General features: G+C 44.6%; 1 protein-coding gene across 3 annotated transcripts; it reads right to left on the bottom strand.

Annotated features, from left to right (window-relative positions):
* Positions 1–366: 366 nt before the first annotated feature.
* Positions 367–16,223, bottom strand: cers6 (ceramide synthase 6). Of its 3 annotated transcripts, none has more exons than XM_080018802.1 (11): positions 15,944–16,223; positions 15,115–15,220; positions 14,879–15,009; positions 9,532–9,589; positions 8,601–8,651; positions 8,392–8,484; positions 5,429–5,557; positions 4,878–4,984; positions 2,789–2,945; positions 1,996–2,019; positions 367–1,396 (listed from the first exon to the last, which is right to left on the bottom strand). In XM_080018802.1, the coding sequence occupies exons 1-11, from the start codon at positions 16,111–16,113 to the stop codon at positions 1,238–1,240; spliced, it is 1,185 nt and encodes a 394-aa protein (XP_079874928.1). In that variant the 5' UTR covers positions 16,114–16,223; the 3' UTR covers positions 367–1,237. The 3 variants fall into 3 exon arrangements, with proteins under 3 accessions (XP_079874928.1, XP_079874930.1, XP_079874929.1); XM_080018804.1 differs by lacking the exon at positions 15,944–16,223 and adding an exon at positions 15,765–15,812; XM_080018803.1 differs by lacking the exon at positions 1,996–2,019.
* Positions 16,224–16,689: the final 466 nt, after the last annotated feature.

A 16,689-nucleotide genomic window follows, 5' to 3' on the forward strand; every position in this document is an offset into this window, starting at 1 on the left:
GTATATGACGCATATTAATTATTATATATTATATATGTTTAATATATATCATAAACCACACATATTAATTATTATATATTATATGTATAATATGTATCACACACACACATATATTTGTGTGTGTGTGTTCTCATTAAATTTCTGTAATGTAACAAAACTAAAAGGTGCATCATTTAAACAGCGGTATAACATTTAACATAATAGCACAGTGCTAAATGTTTTGTATTAATCACTGACTGGCATTTAATCACAGCTCGTTATACCCCGCACGGGGTTGTATTCATTAATTTGATGTAAATGGATTTTAATTCCTGATTAACACTAAATGGAGAGACTTGAGTTTATTTGAAATCTTCATGGGTTTTTATTATTGAATAAGTGAAACACCTGATGTCTGCCTCATCGAATGGCAAAACACATTTAATAAACTTTTCACCAGAGAAGTCTACCGGAATACTTAGAAGAAACTTTTAATGGCAAATACAGCGTCTAGCCATATTGTTTGCACACACATAATACTGCTCTTGACATTTCATTTACAGTCATGAGTGGAGCATGAGTTTGTATTTTCCATTTTTGCAAAGTTTGGAAAGTACAACTGTTGTTACAATTAATTTGTGAGTGAAAAAGGAACGGAAAAAAAAAAATCGATCATAATTCTGGCATTTCTTCTTGGGTGCAGCATTAAAAGCAGAGCCCCAGTTCTTCAGCGTTTCCCAGTATGAATGGCACCGCTGCAGGGAGTGTGGAGCGGGTTGAAGAAGCTTTGAAAAACAATTGCATCGTTCAAGGTCATCAAATTGTTTACACCGACATCAAAGTGGACCAATAGACATCCCATCGTGACTTGCAAACTTATCTGAAAAAAATAAATAACACGGAAGAGAGACGCCAACACGGGAGAAGAACAGCCGCTGTGTGCCGGACTACGCATTTTTTAAAATGTATTTATTTTATTTTTTAAAAAGCATGCTCACACCGCCGCGCGGAAGTCTTCCCCGCGGCTGGCTAAACAGAGAGCGGCTCGTACCGACTGGATGCTCGGATATCTTAGTCGAGTGCAGCTTGATGCAAATATATAAAGAGAATAATTGCGACAGGAAAGGAGTGAAGAATGAAACCGATAATGTTTGACAACTATCCGGCAGGTCCCGGCACCGCTCAGCCGACGGGCGAACTGGGTTCCGCACGTGTGGTCGGAAGGACGCTCTGCTGCTGAGACCCGGCGGGGGCGTGGTCAGTGTTCCTCCGGGCACGGGGCCCCTGTCAGGTAGCCGTTGGCCCCGTGAGTTTTGTTGGTCCCGTTGGCGGCGCTGCTGTGGTGCTTGTGAGTCGGCGGGGGCCCGTCGTCCTCGTCGGAGCTCGACTCAATGTCGCTGCGGTCGTCTTTAGACACCTTGAGTGGAAAAGAAAACGAAACGGGTTGGTGGGAGCTCTCCGGTTGTTTCAACTAGAAATGTCACCGGCGTTGTCGTCTGCCGTCCCCATGCATAGGATGATAAAAAGCCTGTGCTTGTGAATTCATATCTGGGGGTGGATGGGGAAGGGTGGGGGTGCCAGTCACTGCCAAGCATAATATAAGCTAGAATTACAATAAAGAGTTGCCCGCAAAATTTTCAGCCCTGCCAAAACACGGGTCTGTCGGGATGAGTGTCTGGGTGAGGACACGGACGATTAAAACGACCAGATGAGGGATTCGCTCAGTGCTCGACGTCGCCGTGCAGGTTTTCAAATCATACATTTTAAATGAGACGGAAAATAAGCGGCATTAACCATTGCAGCAGAAATGAAGGATATTAATCAGCAACGTGGCCTTAAAAAGAAAGGCAAGCCGCGCAGGAGAAAATAATAACACAGTGACCCCGCTGAAGTGGCATTTATTGCACAGGCAGGAAAATTATGTATGCAAATAATTTCACGAGCGCCTTTGAGGTAAAGATCAAACCCAAAACACATTAAACGCCAGTCTGATCGAGCGCTTCCCCCCCTACTCACATGTAAAGGGTTCCACTTTCCCGCCTTGCGGGTTTTCGTGTGAGCATGAGGAATAGAGAGGGAAAGTCAAGGCGGCTACTGGTGATGAGAGAGCTGATGGCAGCAAACACAACTTTACATCTTCACCCCAGAGTGTGAGGCTCATCCTGACATGTTCACTGTGACGACTACAGCCACGACTACCATGTTCCACTCATTTAGAAAGGAATGGTGTCAAGAGTTTTAGTCTCACACACACAAACATTTTTTATTCACATACATTACCATTACCACCCACCATTTTTCTGATGCCAGCTCATATCTAAGTAAAAATTTATTTATTATTACTTTTTTTTTTTTTGTCATCTTGTGACCTATTTATATAAACATATTTTTGTGAAAATTTGCCTGATTTTGTCATTTTTAAACCAATGGCACTCACACCTTTTCAAATGGAATCAACAAATGCAAAATACAGCAGAACAAAGTACCTTCGACATAAATACTGTGTGTGTTAGAATGTGATGAGTTGTCAGTGGACTTAAAAGAGATACTTTTAAGGTAGTCTTAGTCTTCATTACATTTTTTCTAAAACCCCCAAAAAGAAAAAAAGGGACAATATAAAAAAAAAAAAAAAAGTATTATCAGGAAAATGGTCAGGGGTAATGTATTAAAATGACTGGCGGACAGGGTAAAACTGAATTTGACATCGGTACGGTCCTTTAACCGATATCAGTCACAGTTCCTTAAAAACTACATTTCAATGCCCTACATCGTGTGAGAAATGCACGGGATGACGCCAGCGCCGGCTCACCTTTCCTTTGGAGATGGCTCGGCAGGCCGTCTTCACTATGAGGTAGGACCAGAAGGTGTGGAGGAGCTGCAGCAGCACCAGCAGCAGGTTGAAGACCCACCAGGATGGGTACGGCCCCACGATTTCCCAGCTCTCAAACAGGGTCGTGTTTAAAATCCTGCCCGGGACGGAAAGAGTAAAAGACAAGTGAAATGAGGGGGAAGGCTTCGTCACAGGTGGAGGAACCAGAGAGAATCTACTGGCCGCTGGCCGGTTTCTGTAGCCGGCCAGCGGTGCTGACCAATCCCACCTGGAATCATAATCAATTAGTCGCAGAAACAGCTTGATATCATTGCATCACGGTTGTGTTTTGATATGCGTGTCTGTGTACGTGTGTGTGCGCGTGTGTAATCTCTAATTAGAATAGCCAACAGGGAGGAATAAATATGCAGATAAAACAACTAATTGTGGCTTCACATGACACACAAAGGAAATTTTAATGATCCAGGTTAAATTTATCTGCGGACCAATTATCTCAAATGTCTGTCAGTGAATCATCCAGCGGGAGCTGACGCCATGGCAACCACTTTACAGTAATGGCCACATTTTTAGAAATAGCATCTTTAACATTCGCGCTGCAGTTCAGGAAGAAAGTAAAAAAAGGCTATGGGTCCATATTAGAGGGGGCGATTGATCGGCTGAAACGACTATCCCTTACGGATATTGTGTTTTGTCCGATTATGATTGTTGTCCGATCATTTTGAGTAATATCTGTGATCAGAGAAGTCCAATTTATGGCACCCTGTGAGCCCGGGGAGGCGGGCGCTTTCCCGGCTCCCTGTGCCCCCAGGTAGGGAGACGCTCCGTCGGCGGAGGGAGCACAGTCCCTCGGACGAGAGGGGGGAGACGGGGAGGTGGTGGAGACTAAAACCGCTGGTTACTGAGAGCCAGGAAGAGGAGTACGGAACCAATTCTGACTTCATGTGCGGTGCTGACGCAGACTGTCCAGACGATGGTTTGGTGTGGTTTGATCAGCCACACCTGTCCTGGGTCCAGATAATTCGGGGCCAGGGATCAGAGTGGCTGCATACCTGTTGCTTGTTGGTCGGTCTAATGAGCAACGGGTAAAACCCCCATCCCCACACACCCTCAGGAGGGGAGCCCTTGTCATGTCTATCTGCTCCTGGGCTAATTCCAACCAGCCCACTCTCTACAATAAACTGGTGTCTACAACCCTGTCGCCTGTGTCTCTGGGTTGGAGTTCCCTGAACATGCCCCGTGGGTGGCGTGTGGTAAGCGAAACTGCCACAAAATAAATAAATATATACTGTATATACTGTATATATATAGATGCTATATATAGATGCTGAAATGTTAAATGCAGAATAAACGTGCTGTTGCATCTTATAGTTGTGTTATTCAAACAGCGTCTTTAAGTGCTGTTGATCCCTAAAAAGCTCCTCTGTGCTTCAGACATATCGACTGTATCCCCGGGCAGACGATTGCAGCCGTCCTGGAGGGATACAAATAGTTTCTCCTTTCAAACGGTAAAGTGGGGATGACAATGCTTAGGGGATTTTGACAAGGGCACACAGGCACTACGGATGAACAAGGACCGAAGCAGATTATAAACGACTCCTTTACGCCAAATCTACTGTGAGAGCATCGAGCTCACCCCCTCAAATGCACTTATTTGATTTTTGCATCTTCTTAATGAGCCATGAGACCGGACTGAAATATTTACCGTCTGTGATTCATATCACAGCAATTTGGAGAAGATATAATCTAGAATTTACAGAACTCAATAATATTAGGCTATAAGTTATCTCCAGAGACGGTGTTTAATGATGAAGCGATAATAACAACGATTTCCATTTTATTTGATCTCGCCTTTCTTTTGCAGAGGAAAAAGCTGCGGTATCCATAGTAACTATTACTTAGCAACAAAACTGTCACAGATCTGCCTGAAATGCAACCCAAGGTTGAATATCCACTTTTCCCAGCTCTGACATGCATTCAAGTATGATTCAGTGACATCTGCAGATAAATACGGGGTGGTTTTACATGGCATGCTGTCTGTCTCGGAAATGTACACGTTAAACACGCTTACCAGACGGGATAGACGCCAAGCCTCGAACTTATAAATAGAATTGCAAACATGGCAAATAAAAGGTTGCAAAGTGTCTGGCACTTGGCATAGTTGGCCATCTTGGCAGCCTGGAAGAAAAAAAATCAATATATCAGAATTTAATTGAAAAAAATAAAATTAAAAAAAACATTCTAATATGACCAAGTGATTATTTAGTGGAAGTGACTGTCCAGCATCAGCATATGGCTGAGTCTATTGTTAATTTTATACTGAATTACGAACTCAAAATGTGCTGCTTAATATGAAAGAGCATTACAAATTTACATTTTACAATTTTGCAGTGTTCATTTAAATTTTTAATTATATTGCTTTTTCATGTTTGCAATGTTGGAAAAGTCCATAATAATAATAATAATAATGATAATTCACTTTATCATCAGTCATCCCTCTAACCACCCATCAATCAGCCCCCACTCATACATCCACCCACCCACCCATCAATCCAACCATCCATCCATCCATCCACCCATCCGTCCGTCCTTCCCTCCATCCATCCATCCCGCCACCCTCACCTCCATCAGCACGTCGGCAGCGTCGTGCAGACACATGACCAGCGTTCCCACCCGGGCCATGTTGTTGACGTAGGAGAAGGTGATGAGGGAGATGGTGGCCAGGTGGTGCAGGAACATGATCAGGAAATCCTGAAGCACAAGTTGCCATGGTAACATCCCCCAACATTTACAAGTGCCTTTTACAAGTACCCGAAGTTGCGCCGCTATTGTCTAAGTCACAGCATGGGGCTTAAGCAGACAATACAATACGCCATTAAGGACAGAGTCATTGTGTTTTGGGGGGAGAGACAGGCCACACATTCAACCTGCCTTAGTCTCAGACAGAAGCAGGCGATTTCTAGCAGCTGTTTGACATCAGTGCAACAGTCTTGTTTTTAAATGATAATATCCACTTTGTTGTGGTGGTGAATCACCCTGACAGAGGACAGTATTCGTGTAACTGCGGTGACACAAATACTGTACATAGTGATGGTCTTGTCTGTCATACTACTCCAGTTACAGTAGCACTGCCGTACACTGTACTCTGAATCAATAAGCTATTGTCCAGCATCTGCAACACGTTACACTGGAAACAAGCTCCTTCTCATCTGACGCTGCGCAGTGATCTGTTCGGAACAACGTTTGCAGGTAAGAAAAAACCCCTTTGATCCATGATCATCAAGAACAATCAGTCGAGTGAATTCTGAAGCTGAATGTGGAGTGAAATCGTCAGTGTGGCATTTGTCGCGTCTTTCGCTGAGATCAGTTTGGGTTTGGTCAATCCAGCCTTAACTCATCTTTATGGATGGATGGATGGATGGATGGATGGAAGGTGTGAAACAGTGATTTTATCAATTGAAAACGACTCTAGCGTAGAACGATGTATATCAATGGAGTGAAACCTTAATAATCCTATTTTAGATTTATTTCTAAATTTTTAACTTGAATATATTTCTCCAGCCAAAAACGGCGGGACCGAGGAGCTGTTTTCTCCCCCTCTAGCGTCCTGTAGCGTTTTGAGAAAGGCTGAATACGACCCAAAGCCGGCCCAGAGTGTCGGGGGAGCGATAAGGAGGATGAGGAGGAGGAAGGGCGATGCCGTGAGGTAGAGAATGAAAGCAAGGGGAACAGTGTGCAGAGAGAACATACTGGACTGGTAGGGGATGCAGAGCCTCCTCAGTGTGCTGGTGTGCATGAAAAAAACTGAAAGGAGAAACAAAAACAGACAACATGCCAAGTGTCAACAGAGAGATGACAGGGTGGAGACATACACAGTATGGCATCATGGGTGTTTGAGTGAGTGGCGTGTGTGTGTGTGTGTGTGTGTGTGTGTGTGTGTGTGTGTGTGTGTGTGTGTGGGGCGGACAAGGCTGAGCTGGAGCTGGAGGTGGAGGTCTGGGGGGCGGGGGGGGGGGGGGGTGCTGTGGGTGGGAGACATGCAGATTGATACTGAGTGGACCCAAACCAAAACCAGGAGAGCAGAGCTGGTTTCAAAAGAAACAAGAGAGAAAATGGAAAGTGTGCGCGGACGTTTGCAGCGTTTGTAGAAGCCAAAAACCAGGTAACAAGTAGGATTTCACTAAACTTCATCAAAATATAAATGTAATGTGCACATGTTTCATATCCCTGGCGGTTCTTATCACCCTTCAAATGCTATGCAGTGAGGGAAGAATAGTCAGACCTATTATTTGAGTAAAAGTAAATACCCTGACACAAAATTACATAAGTAAAAGTGAACGTATCACATTGACCTTTCTACTTACTTAAAAGTACTTAAATACTTGCTCTTAAATGTGCTTTAAGTATTAAAAATAAAAGTACTTGTCATATCCAGTGTCCCGAAATAACAGAGACTATAATACAGAATAAAGTGCTGCTGAACCATTTTTCTGCAGATGATGCTCATGCAGATCCTGATTACAGTTTGCAAACATTTACAAAAAACAGCATGGGTGATGACAGCTATAAATATAAATCCAGATTTATTTGTTTTTTTAACTAAAGTAAACATGACTTTTAAATGAAGTAGAGTCAAAAGTAGAGATATTTGCTTTGGAATGTAGTGGAGTAAATGATGAAAGTCTGTACAGATGCTTGAAAAATGCACTAAAGTACAGCAACACAGTACTTGCAGTTTCATACATAGTATGAAGTAAATGAGTAATAAAAGAAAAGCGTTTAAAAGGTGACATATACTGAATGTGTTCATTTGGGATGTGTAACGTGTGGATGAACTACTCTGCAGAGAACTTTACTCTGCATGCGCTTCCGTGGATTATTTCTCTGGTGGGAGGATTAAGTGGGAGCGGTTCAGAAAACTAGGCCTCATGTCGGCGCGACGTCTGTTCAGCCTCAATTAATGCATTTTCTCATAATTCCACATGTATGACACTGCCATGACAGATTAGAAACTATTAAACGCCTGTGCCCACATCACCCGCCATTTATAAACAAAAACATTTGGCACATAATTGACTCCGGGAAGTAAACTGTGAAATGTTGACTGGATTTCATGCCGTTCCTTTTCTAGAGATTTCTTATATTAAGTACTATTATACTTATTGGGCTTGATTAAAAAACATTTATTGTGTTTATTATTTGAAAAGAAAAATCGATTTTTGTTATGACAATTTTTTTGTGTAAAGGAAAAAAAAAAAAGTAAACCATCTCAGCAGATTTTACTTCTAATATAAGGAGAAAACACCAACGCCACCACCCTACAGTGTTTGGGTATTCACACATACTGTATTTCCATGAATTACTACTCACAGATATATATGGAAATACAAATATTGAAAGGTATAGAGATAGTACTACAAGTATGGGGAGGAAATCTGTCCAACTAGGATGGGATGACCTTTTTTTTTTTTTCTTTTTCAAAGGGAAATTGCTGCCAAAACTGCCTTTGTCAGCCTTTACCAAACCTTTGAACACGAGAGGTAAAGTTATGCAACGGACAAAGTGAGATTTTCTGTGATTCCTACCTTCCTCCTGATGTCTGTAAATTGGGAAAATATTAGGGACAAGTAAAAGGACAGCTCCAGGACATAGTAATAGTGGACGTCCACGGTCAGGGGCTGTGGAGAAACACAACAAAGCGACACGATTAAAAACAAGTTTCTGTTTATGTGAAGTTGTTTCTGGACATATTGAGCATTGGTTCGATGAGGTAAGGTAAAACATGAAGAATAACCTGGTAAGGGTAGTTGTACCAGCACTCCTTAGTATTCCACAGCCAAGGAGTCTGTGGATGAAACACACACGGATCTGGTCAAATAAAACCTGTGAAACTGTTATAAAAATGGGAGCAGCATAAGCGAGGCGGCAGGATTCTCAGCCGGCTTTAACAAACGAAAATCGCTGAGTGACGGCTGTTTAAAAATAATAACGCGAGTCCGGACGTCGTCAACAGGGTTCTGTGCCTTTATGCAAGATATAAACTCATAAAAAAAAGGGGTACTTTTTGGAACGTACAGGATTCAGTTCATCCTTCCTCTTCTCGGCCCACAGCTATTAATAACCGCCCCCCCCCCCCACCCGCGACAGCCTGCGGCAGTTATAGCCTGAGAGTGAACTCATTTCTTAAAAAGTGCTTTGTCATGCAACCTGTTCTCTCACCTACGGCTCCCCTTGGTCCTGATTAAACAAGTCAGTAAATACATCAAACGGAAATATTTATTCAACGGCGTTCTGAGGCGGGAGCCAGAGTGCAGCGTAACCTTGGACACGGGGGAGGAATAAAGTGGGACACGAACTTATGTCCGTCAGTATTACAGCGCAAATCCATTCCGGAGCAAATGGATCAGTTGTTTTACATTCATTTCCGAATCAATGTGAGGGAGCCGCCGCCGGACTCGTAGCTCACCGTAAGAGGTTTTGTTATAGATTCACAACCTTTTGTCAAACGCCCTCCAATTAGGGTTACGTTACATGCACATGAAACAAACAAAGAAAAAAAACGAGCGCCCTTGATTTTAAATGGTTTCGGCAATTTTGGAAACGTGTGCTAGGGAGTTCAATTATCAGCATTAGAACAGACAATGTCACATTCAAACAGTGCCTTTTGAAGAATACACTGCGTTTATAACATGAGAAACTCCAACAGGACGCTGATAATAACTTACTTTTTTGAGGAAACGCACACCGTAGGTAAAGATGTATAGGTAGAACGTAAATTGCCACCTACAACACACAAAGAACAAAAAAGCACGAGTGAGTGAAGTTGCAATTGGCCTTGTTGACTTGGTCCACTTTCACTTTGATGGTTCTTTTTCCCCCCATTTATTTTCATATAATTATCATATCTATTTCCATCTCTCAAACAGCTCACCGGCTAGGAGAAAACCGGCGGGGAGTGAGAAAATCATGCATCTGAGTTTAAAATATCCCCCCGCAGCTAATGGACGACACAGTGGGTGCAATTTATGGAGAAAGCTGAGCCCAAAGGAAATAGGTTTGACATAGTTGGACGCACAGTGAGCCATTAGGCCGCGTAGTGAGCAGCGTGACGTAGTTTGAGGTCTTCTCTCAGAACGTGGCCGACGTCTGTTTTCCGTTGTGAGTCACTGAGGCCGGGATGCCGCCTGCTCCGCGGCCACACGGAGGAGGGGGGGGGGGGGAACCCCGGGACACTCCCACTCCCGCTCCTCTGTCCCTTCCCTGGTTTTACATAACGCCGCCACAGCCGCGCTGCCGAGGGGAGGTTGCGCTGCGACAGTGAAGCCGAGACGGAGAGAGACGAGTCGGCCTCAGGCGCCGACGCTCCGGAGATCAAAGCGGCGGGACGCGTCGGAGCTCCCGGCGCTCAGCCGCGGGCGGCGGGGTGGGGTTGGGCGGGGTTGGGTTGGGTGGGGGATTTGGGACCGGCCAAGCACTAAGCTCCCTTGAGCTCCCTCCCAGAGTGGCACTCTGGATGAAGCTGTTTTTCCTGTTGCATAGGAGCGCAGCAACAACAACAAAAAAAACTCTTGTCTCAGCTGTTTCCTATTTCCCGTTTCAATGCGATGTTTTGGACACGTTTGTTTACATGCACCGTGTGGTGAATGTAATAACAGCCCACGACAGAGAGGAGGAAGCTCTTACAAAATGAGCATTCTGTGAGATGAATGGCAATCTGTACTGTGTCAAGCCTCAAACGGCCGCTACGGTGCACGTCAAGCCATAGGAATAGATTTCAAACACAACAGAAGTCGTGTAAAAAGGGTTTCAGTGTTTTAAATCCCACTTGAGAAAGATGAAGGAAGGCGACGAGACATCCCATCATCTCATCCGACGGACTTTTTTCGTGGACGCTTGTTCAGGTGTTCCGTTCTCAACGGGAACTGGGCCGAGGCCCTTTTCACGCTGTCGGGAACTTTTGGCCCCCATGCGCTTGATCACCGGCATTGTAAAAAAATCCGCCGGTCAACCTCAGAGCAGATAGAGGCTGTTGCGTGGCAACCGGCTCCGTCGGACATCGCGAGACCCGGGTCCACGGCCGAACTGCGGCGGCTGAGCGACGGCGACAGTGACTCACCTGTTTCCCCGACATCAAATTAAAATATTTCTATTCACTGATCGACGTAACCCACGGACCAAATCCTCGGGAACAGACATTTTATATTATTTTATTCATCTTTAGACATTTCACTGCATATATGTATGAAGGCATGTACATGCATGTGACAAATAAACCTCTTGAATCTTGAATCTTAAAAGGTAAGATTTCGACAGTCTAAGCGACGAACACAGCAAAACACTTCATGCTCGTACATCACGTATTTGAAAAAAGCTCCTGCGAAGCATCTTGGGAGTTTGGCTTTCCCTCCGACCCAAAGGATTTAGTGGGAAGCAGATTTCAAAACCAGGCAGTATGGTTGCTGCTCATGTCCCGGTCCTTATCGTCCATCACGCAGTGCTGGATCAGGCGGCCGAAACCCTTAATCGCACTATTTCTATCAGACAAACGAACATGTGATCGAGCGGTGAAGACTTTGGGGAAAGAAACGATCAAACCACTGATCTCTTTTGTTATGAGCTGGACGACCAAGTTTTGACACACCAAAGGACATTTTGACTGTGTGACCGTTGGTGTCATTGTTTGTTCTTGTGGGAAGCTTTGCAGATGATGACTGCTTCGACAACTACGGACAAAGCTGCCATCTTATCTCATCTTACTGCCAGCCACTTTGAGGGCGTCTGCTAAAGATAGGTACGATTTCAAAAGCCAAAAACAGCAGCCCTCAGCGTCTAAACCAGGAGAATGGAAGTTCCGTTCCCGCCACCCGTCAATTTGACGGCTATTGTTTCGGGATGGCAAGTGCCTACACACCGAGGCTGGAGAAAGTCTAATATTGAGGCTATTGCGGCACAAGGGCAACTTTCCCCCGGATTCGAAATGTCACAACGCGAGAAAGAATGAATAAGGACAAGACGATTCACGAAAGGGCCCCTCACGGTGAAGCAGCTATTGTCAAAAAAGTCTTTCATCCCGGAGCCGGCATGAAAGGCCGTTAGTAACGCACTTTCCCTGGCATTCAAAATACTCCAAAACCGCAATGAATTGTCCTGAATCTTCACAGCGTACACTCTATATGTAGATTGCGGATATTGTGATGGCGGTGATGTGGGGATGGGATGTTATAAGTGGGACAGGACACACACACACGGCAGACGCTTCCGCCTCCGGATCAACGCTCCTCGTGCTCCGGCAAAGAGGGGGATTCATCACCGCGCGTACTTACCCGACCCGCGAATGGAATCGACGGTTTGACAAAGCGTTAAGTCACCGAACAAATCAGCCACCGTCTCTCTCCAAAATTATACAACAGAAATGACTTTCGAGATGTGAATACACTCGGTGTACATTAGAGGTCCACGTCTCGAGATTAAATACTAACATCACTGGGAAATGTTCTGTCTAAAAATAGATTTTTGAATTAGTTTCTGTGCTATATACACCGCGTTCCAAATTATTATGCAAATGATATTTTTCTCTGATTTTCCGAAATAGTCGATGCACATGACAGTCAGTATAATTTTCAAGTCATCAACCGTTAGGGTTTAATTTGAATGTTATTGAACAAACCTCCGAATGATAACAGTATTTTTTTCCAACATAAAAAACTCAAAATGCACTGTTCCAAATGATTATGCACAAGAGAGTTTCAAAACATTTTATAGGTTGTAAAGAACTGAAAATGGTCATCTGTTGAATTTGCAGCATTAGGTCATATTTACTGAAATCTTCTTTTTGTACCATGGAAGAAAGTGCTCAGTCAGAAACTCTATCTACTTTGCCAAGGTCATTTTCACACCCTCAGGGACCCTAAAGGGGCCCACCAGCTCTCTCCCCATGATTCCGGCCCAAAACATGAATCCGCCACCTCTTTGCTGACGTCGCAGCCTCGTTGGGACATGGTGGTCATCCACCAACCATCCACTACTCCATCCATCTGCACCATCCAGGGTTGCACGGCACTCATCAGTAAACAAGACTGTTTGAAAATGAGTCTTCATGTATTTCTGGGCCCACTGCAACCGTTTCTGCTTGTGAGCATTGGTTAGGGGGGGCCCAATAGTAGGTTTATGCCCAACTGCAAGCCTCTGGAAGATCCTTCACCTTGAGGGTCGCGGGACTCCAGAGGCACCAGCAGCTTCAAATACCTGTTTGCTGCTTTGTAACGGCATTTTAGCAGCTGCTCTCTTAATCCCATGAATCTGTCTGGCAGAAACCTTCCTCATTCTGCCTTTATCTGCACCAACCCGTCTGTGCTCTGAATCAGCCACAAGTCTCTTCACAGTACGATGATCACGCTTAAGTTTTGGTGAAATATCTAATGTTTTCATACCTTGTCCAAGGCATTGCACTATTTGAGGCTTTTCGGCAGCAGAGAGATCCTTTTTCTTTCCCATATTGCTTGAAACCTGTGGCCTGCTTCATAATGCGGAACGTCCTTCTTAAGTAGTTTTCCTTTAATTGGGCTCACCTGGCAAACTAATGAATTAACTATTTAATAGGTGTCTGAGATTGATTTCAGTGATCCAAAGAGCCCTGAGACACATTACCATCCATGAGTTGAATTGAAAAATAAAAAATTAAATGTTTATGACACTTAAATCCAATTTGCATAATAATTTGGAACGCGGTGTATATATATAGACATAGATAGTTTCCTATGGTAATTTCTTCCTACTCAGTGGACTGTGTAATAGAAGGATCTGAGGAAGATGTGATCAGACAGTCAGAGTGGCGGAGGACAACAAGGCGGTATCAGCCCTGTACTTCATCTTTTGGTCCGGTATCCCGCCTCAATCTTTTTTTTTTTCCTTCTCTCCTTTTAGTCGCCTCGTCTCTTCAGCTCGTGGTTCGAACGATTTCGTTTTGCTAACGTACAGCAGGCGGACGCCTCGTCCAACGACATTTCAACGGAGCCGTTGGAAGACGTAACCACAACAGCCGAAACCCCGGCTTCTTCATTATTTCCAGTTGAAATGCGTCGGCCCGCTCGCTGCTCTTTTGTTTGCGTCCTGAAAGGAATAGAGAGCGGATCGGAGCGCCTAAAGTCCCCGAAAACAAAGGACGCTATCAGACGGCAACGGCTGTATACATAAAAAGGGCTAATTAGAAGAGGATTTCCGCAGAAAGGCTGACTCCATTTTGAGAAGTGCACCGTAAGCAAGTGAGAATGACAGGACGGCAAAATAAACTATTTAAAGCCCGATCTGGTCCGGAAACCAGCAGTCACCGAGCACGGGTGGGAAAGCCCACACAGATATTCCGGAAAAAAAAAAAAGAAAGTTATGAAACCCATTTTCTTTGCCCCGTCAACAACACTTTTTTAGACCGCGATGGAGGCTGACGGAACATTCCGGTGGTCTTTCCTCGACAACAGAGCGCTCCTGAAACCGCGGCGGCCCGAGGGGGGGCATCATTTGGCCCCATAATATAAATATACCTTCCGTCTTAATTCATTCAAATGGGCGCGTGTTAAGTTAAAGTGGTAATCCGTAACATTATTTTGTTTAACAAAATCCCCTAATTGATACTTTTTTTTTTTTTGCTGGTGCTTTATAAGAAACTGCCGTTCAGTGTGTTTACTCCTCTATATGCTGTTTCCATTGTTGGTGGCGGGGTCCGTCTTTCCCGGCGAGAATGCACATGCGGTAAATTTGATGAAAAACCATCCCCACCACCACCACTGAGAAGAAGGTATGCTTTCAAGAAAATAAATTTGACCATCTTACAGCGAAGATGTACAGAAATTACAGAAAAATTGTGTTTTCTGTAATTCTGGATCCCCGCGGTGTAATCCACCCGACGCAGACGATCCCATGGATTACCACTTTAATGTTACAACACTTTGGGGCCGCTTATGTCCAACGCAACGACTCTACGGATGAGAGCCTGAACCTCGGCGTTTCATCGATCAACGGTTTAACTTATATGACCGCGAGCGGTGTGCGTGCGTTGCGGTGTTCTGGGCTCCTCACATGCTCTCGCAGAAGCGGGCCAGAGTGCTGGGCTTCTCCTGGTTGCGCCGCTGTCGGAACCAGCGCTGGATGGTGCGCACGTCCCAGTCCAGCTGCTTGGACAGGCCCTCCAGCCGCTTCTCATCCGGGTGCTGGGGACCAGGGTGTTTACACGGTAAACATCTGGTATGAACCATAGGTCACCCGAAAGGGGATTGAATTGAGTGACACAGGTCAACTTCTAAAATAAATACTACCTTCGTTATCGCGGTAAAAACTTTCTCCAGGATGGCGTTGGGTTGTGCTTTCTGCGGCCCGTTGACTTGGATCTTCAGCCCCATGGCGCATGGTCTCGCGATGAACCTGCAATTAAAAGTAAATTAATTCTAGGGCTGTACGGAAGCAAAACAACTTTTACGGGTTAATTGTTGAGCACGTTTGGGAACATGACACATGGGACACAATACATTGTTTTAATTAAGTACTGTACCGTGTAATAAATACATCCCTGGAAACTCAAACGTGGTAAGCCGGCTGGTAAAAATACTTTGGTGAAGACATGGGGTAGATTTGGATAGGTTGGTGTCGACCTTTCACATCTATCTATCTGTCTGTCGGTCAGTCTATTCTGGCCTCACTCCTGCCTTAAGAGACACCTGACCCAGATTTCTTCACATCCCTGTTATGCTGACGAGCTATTGGTCAGTGCTGGGAAGAAGGTGCATTAATCAAATTATGTCGTATTGAATTATATTGTATTGTTTGCAGCAATCCCCATGTGTAACAAAGGGCAAAAAAACTAAACTGCAAGGACAAACAAAGATGGTATTAACACGATTCTGCTCTGCAGAGAACATTACTGTGACTGGGAAGACTAATACTCTGGTTCTCCAAAATTAGTACCTACATCTGTAAACGTGCGCGCACTTGGAGATCCAAAATACATGCACGTATAAATAATATCATTCCGCAGGCCTGTAAAACTAGACCATCAGAGCTGGACACGCCGGTTGGAGATGTGATCATCGGGAGCCGAGCAGAGGCTGCGAGGACCGGTCCGCCGGGATCTCGCAACCGCAAACCCACCTCTCGAACACCAGCCGGATCATGAAGATGCAGAAGGCGAGCGGGCACGCCAGATACAGGTCCTCGGCTTGCGGGAACGTCGCCTCGTCCGTGTTCTTCAGGTCTGCCCAGGTTACGTTGTGCGGCAGCCAGAAGCGCTCGTTCCAGAACCACGCCAGAATGCCGGCCATCTCCCCGGGATGAGGACGCGGCGGGGGGGGGGGGCGTGGGTATCGGGGATGGCGGTCTTCGGGCAAGAAGGGACGAGAGACCGACGCAGGCTTTTGTTTTGGTGATGCGACCCGAGCTGCCGCCGCTGCTGCTGGGTCCGCTGCCGAGCGTCTCTGTTTCCCCTTCTGCCGCCTCTCAGGGGGGAAGTGGAGCCGATCCTCCGCAACTGATTGGTGCGTTGACATGTCACGTATGACGCGCTCACCGATATGTTGTTACTGCGCCGAACCAAGGTGACCGGACATGAAATTCGCTATAATGTTTGTATATTTTTTTATTAAATGCATTTTGCTTGTTATCTTTTTAATTATTATTATTAATTTTAATTATTAATTATTATTAATTATATTATTATTATTATTATTGTTGTTGTTATTATCGTTATGATAATCTATCTATCTATCTATCTATCTATCTATCTATCTATCTATCTATCTATCTATCTATCTATCTATCTATCTATCTATCTATCTATCTAACTATTTTATATTTTTTTATAATTTGATTGCCTTCTATTAATGTAAACCACTTTCAGT

The sequence above is a fragment of the Zeus faber genome (assembly GCF_960531495.2).
Source record: "Zeus faber genome assembly, chromosome: 18".
NCBI lineage: Eukaryota > Metazoa > Chordata > Actinopteri > Zeiformes > Zeidae > Zeus > Zeus faber.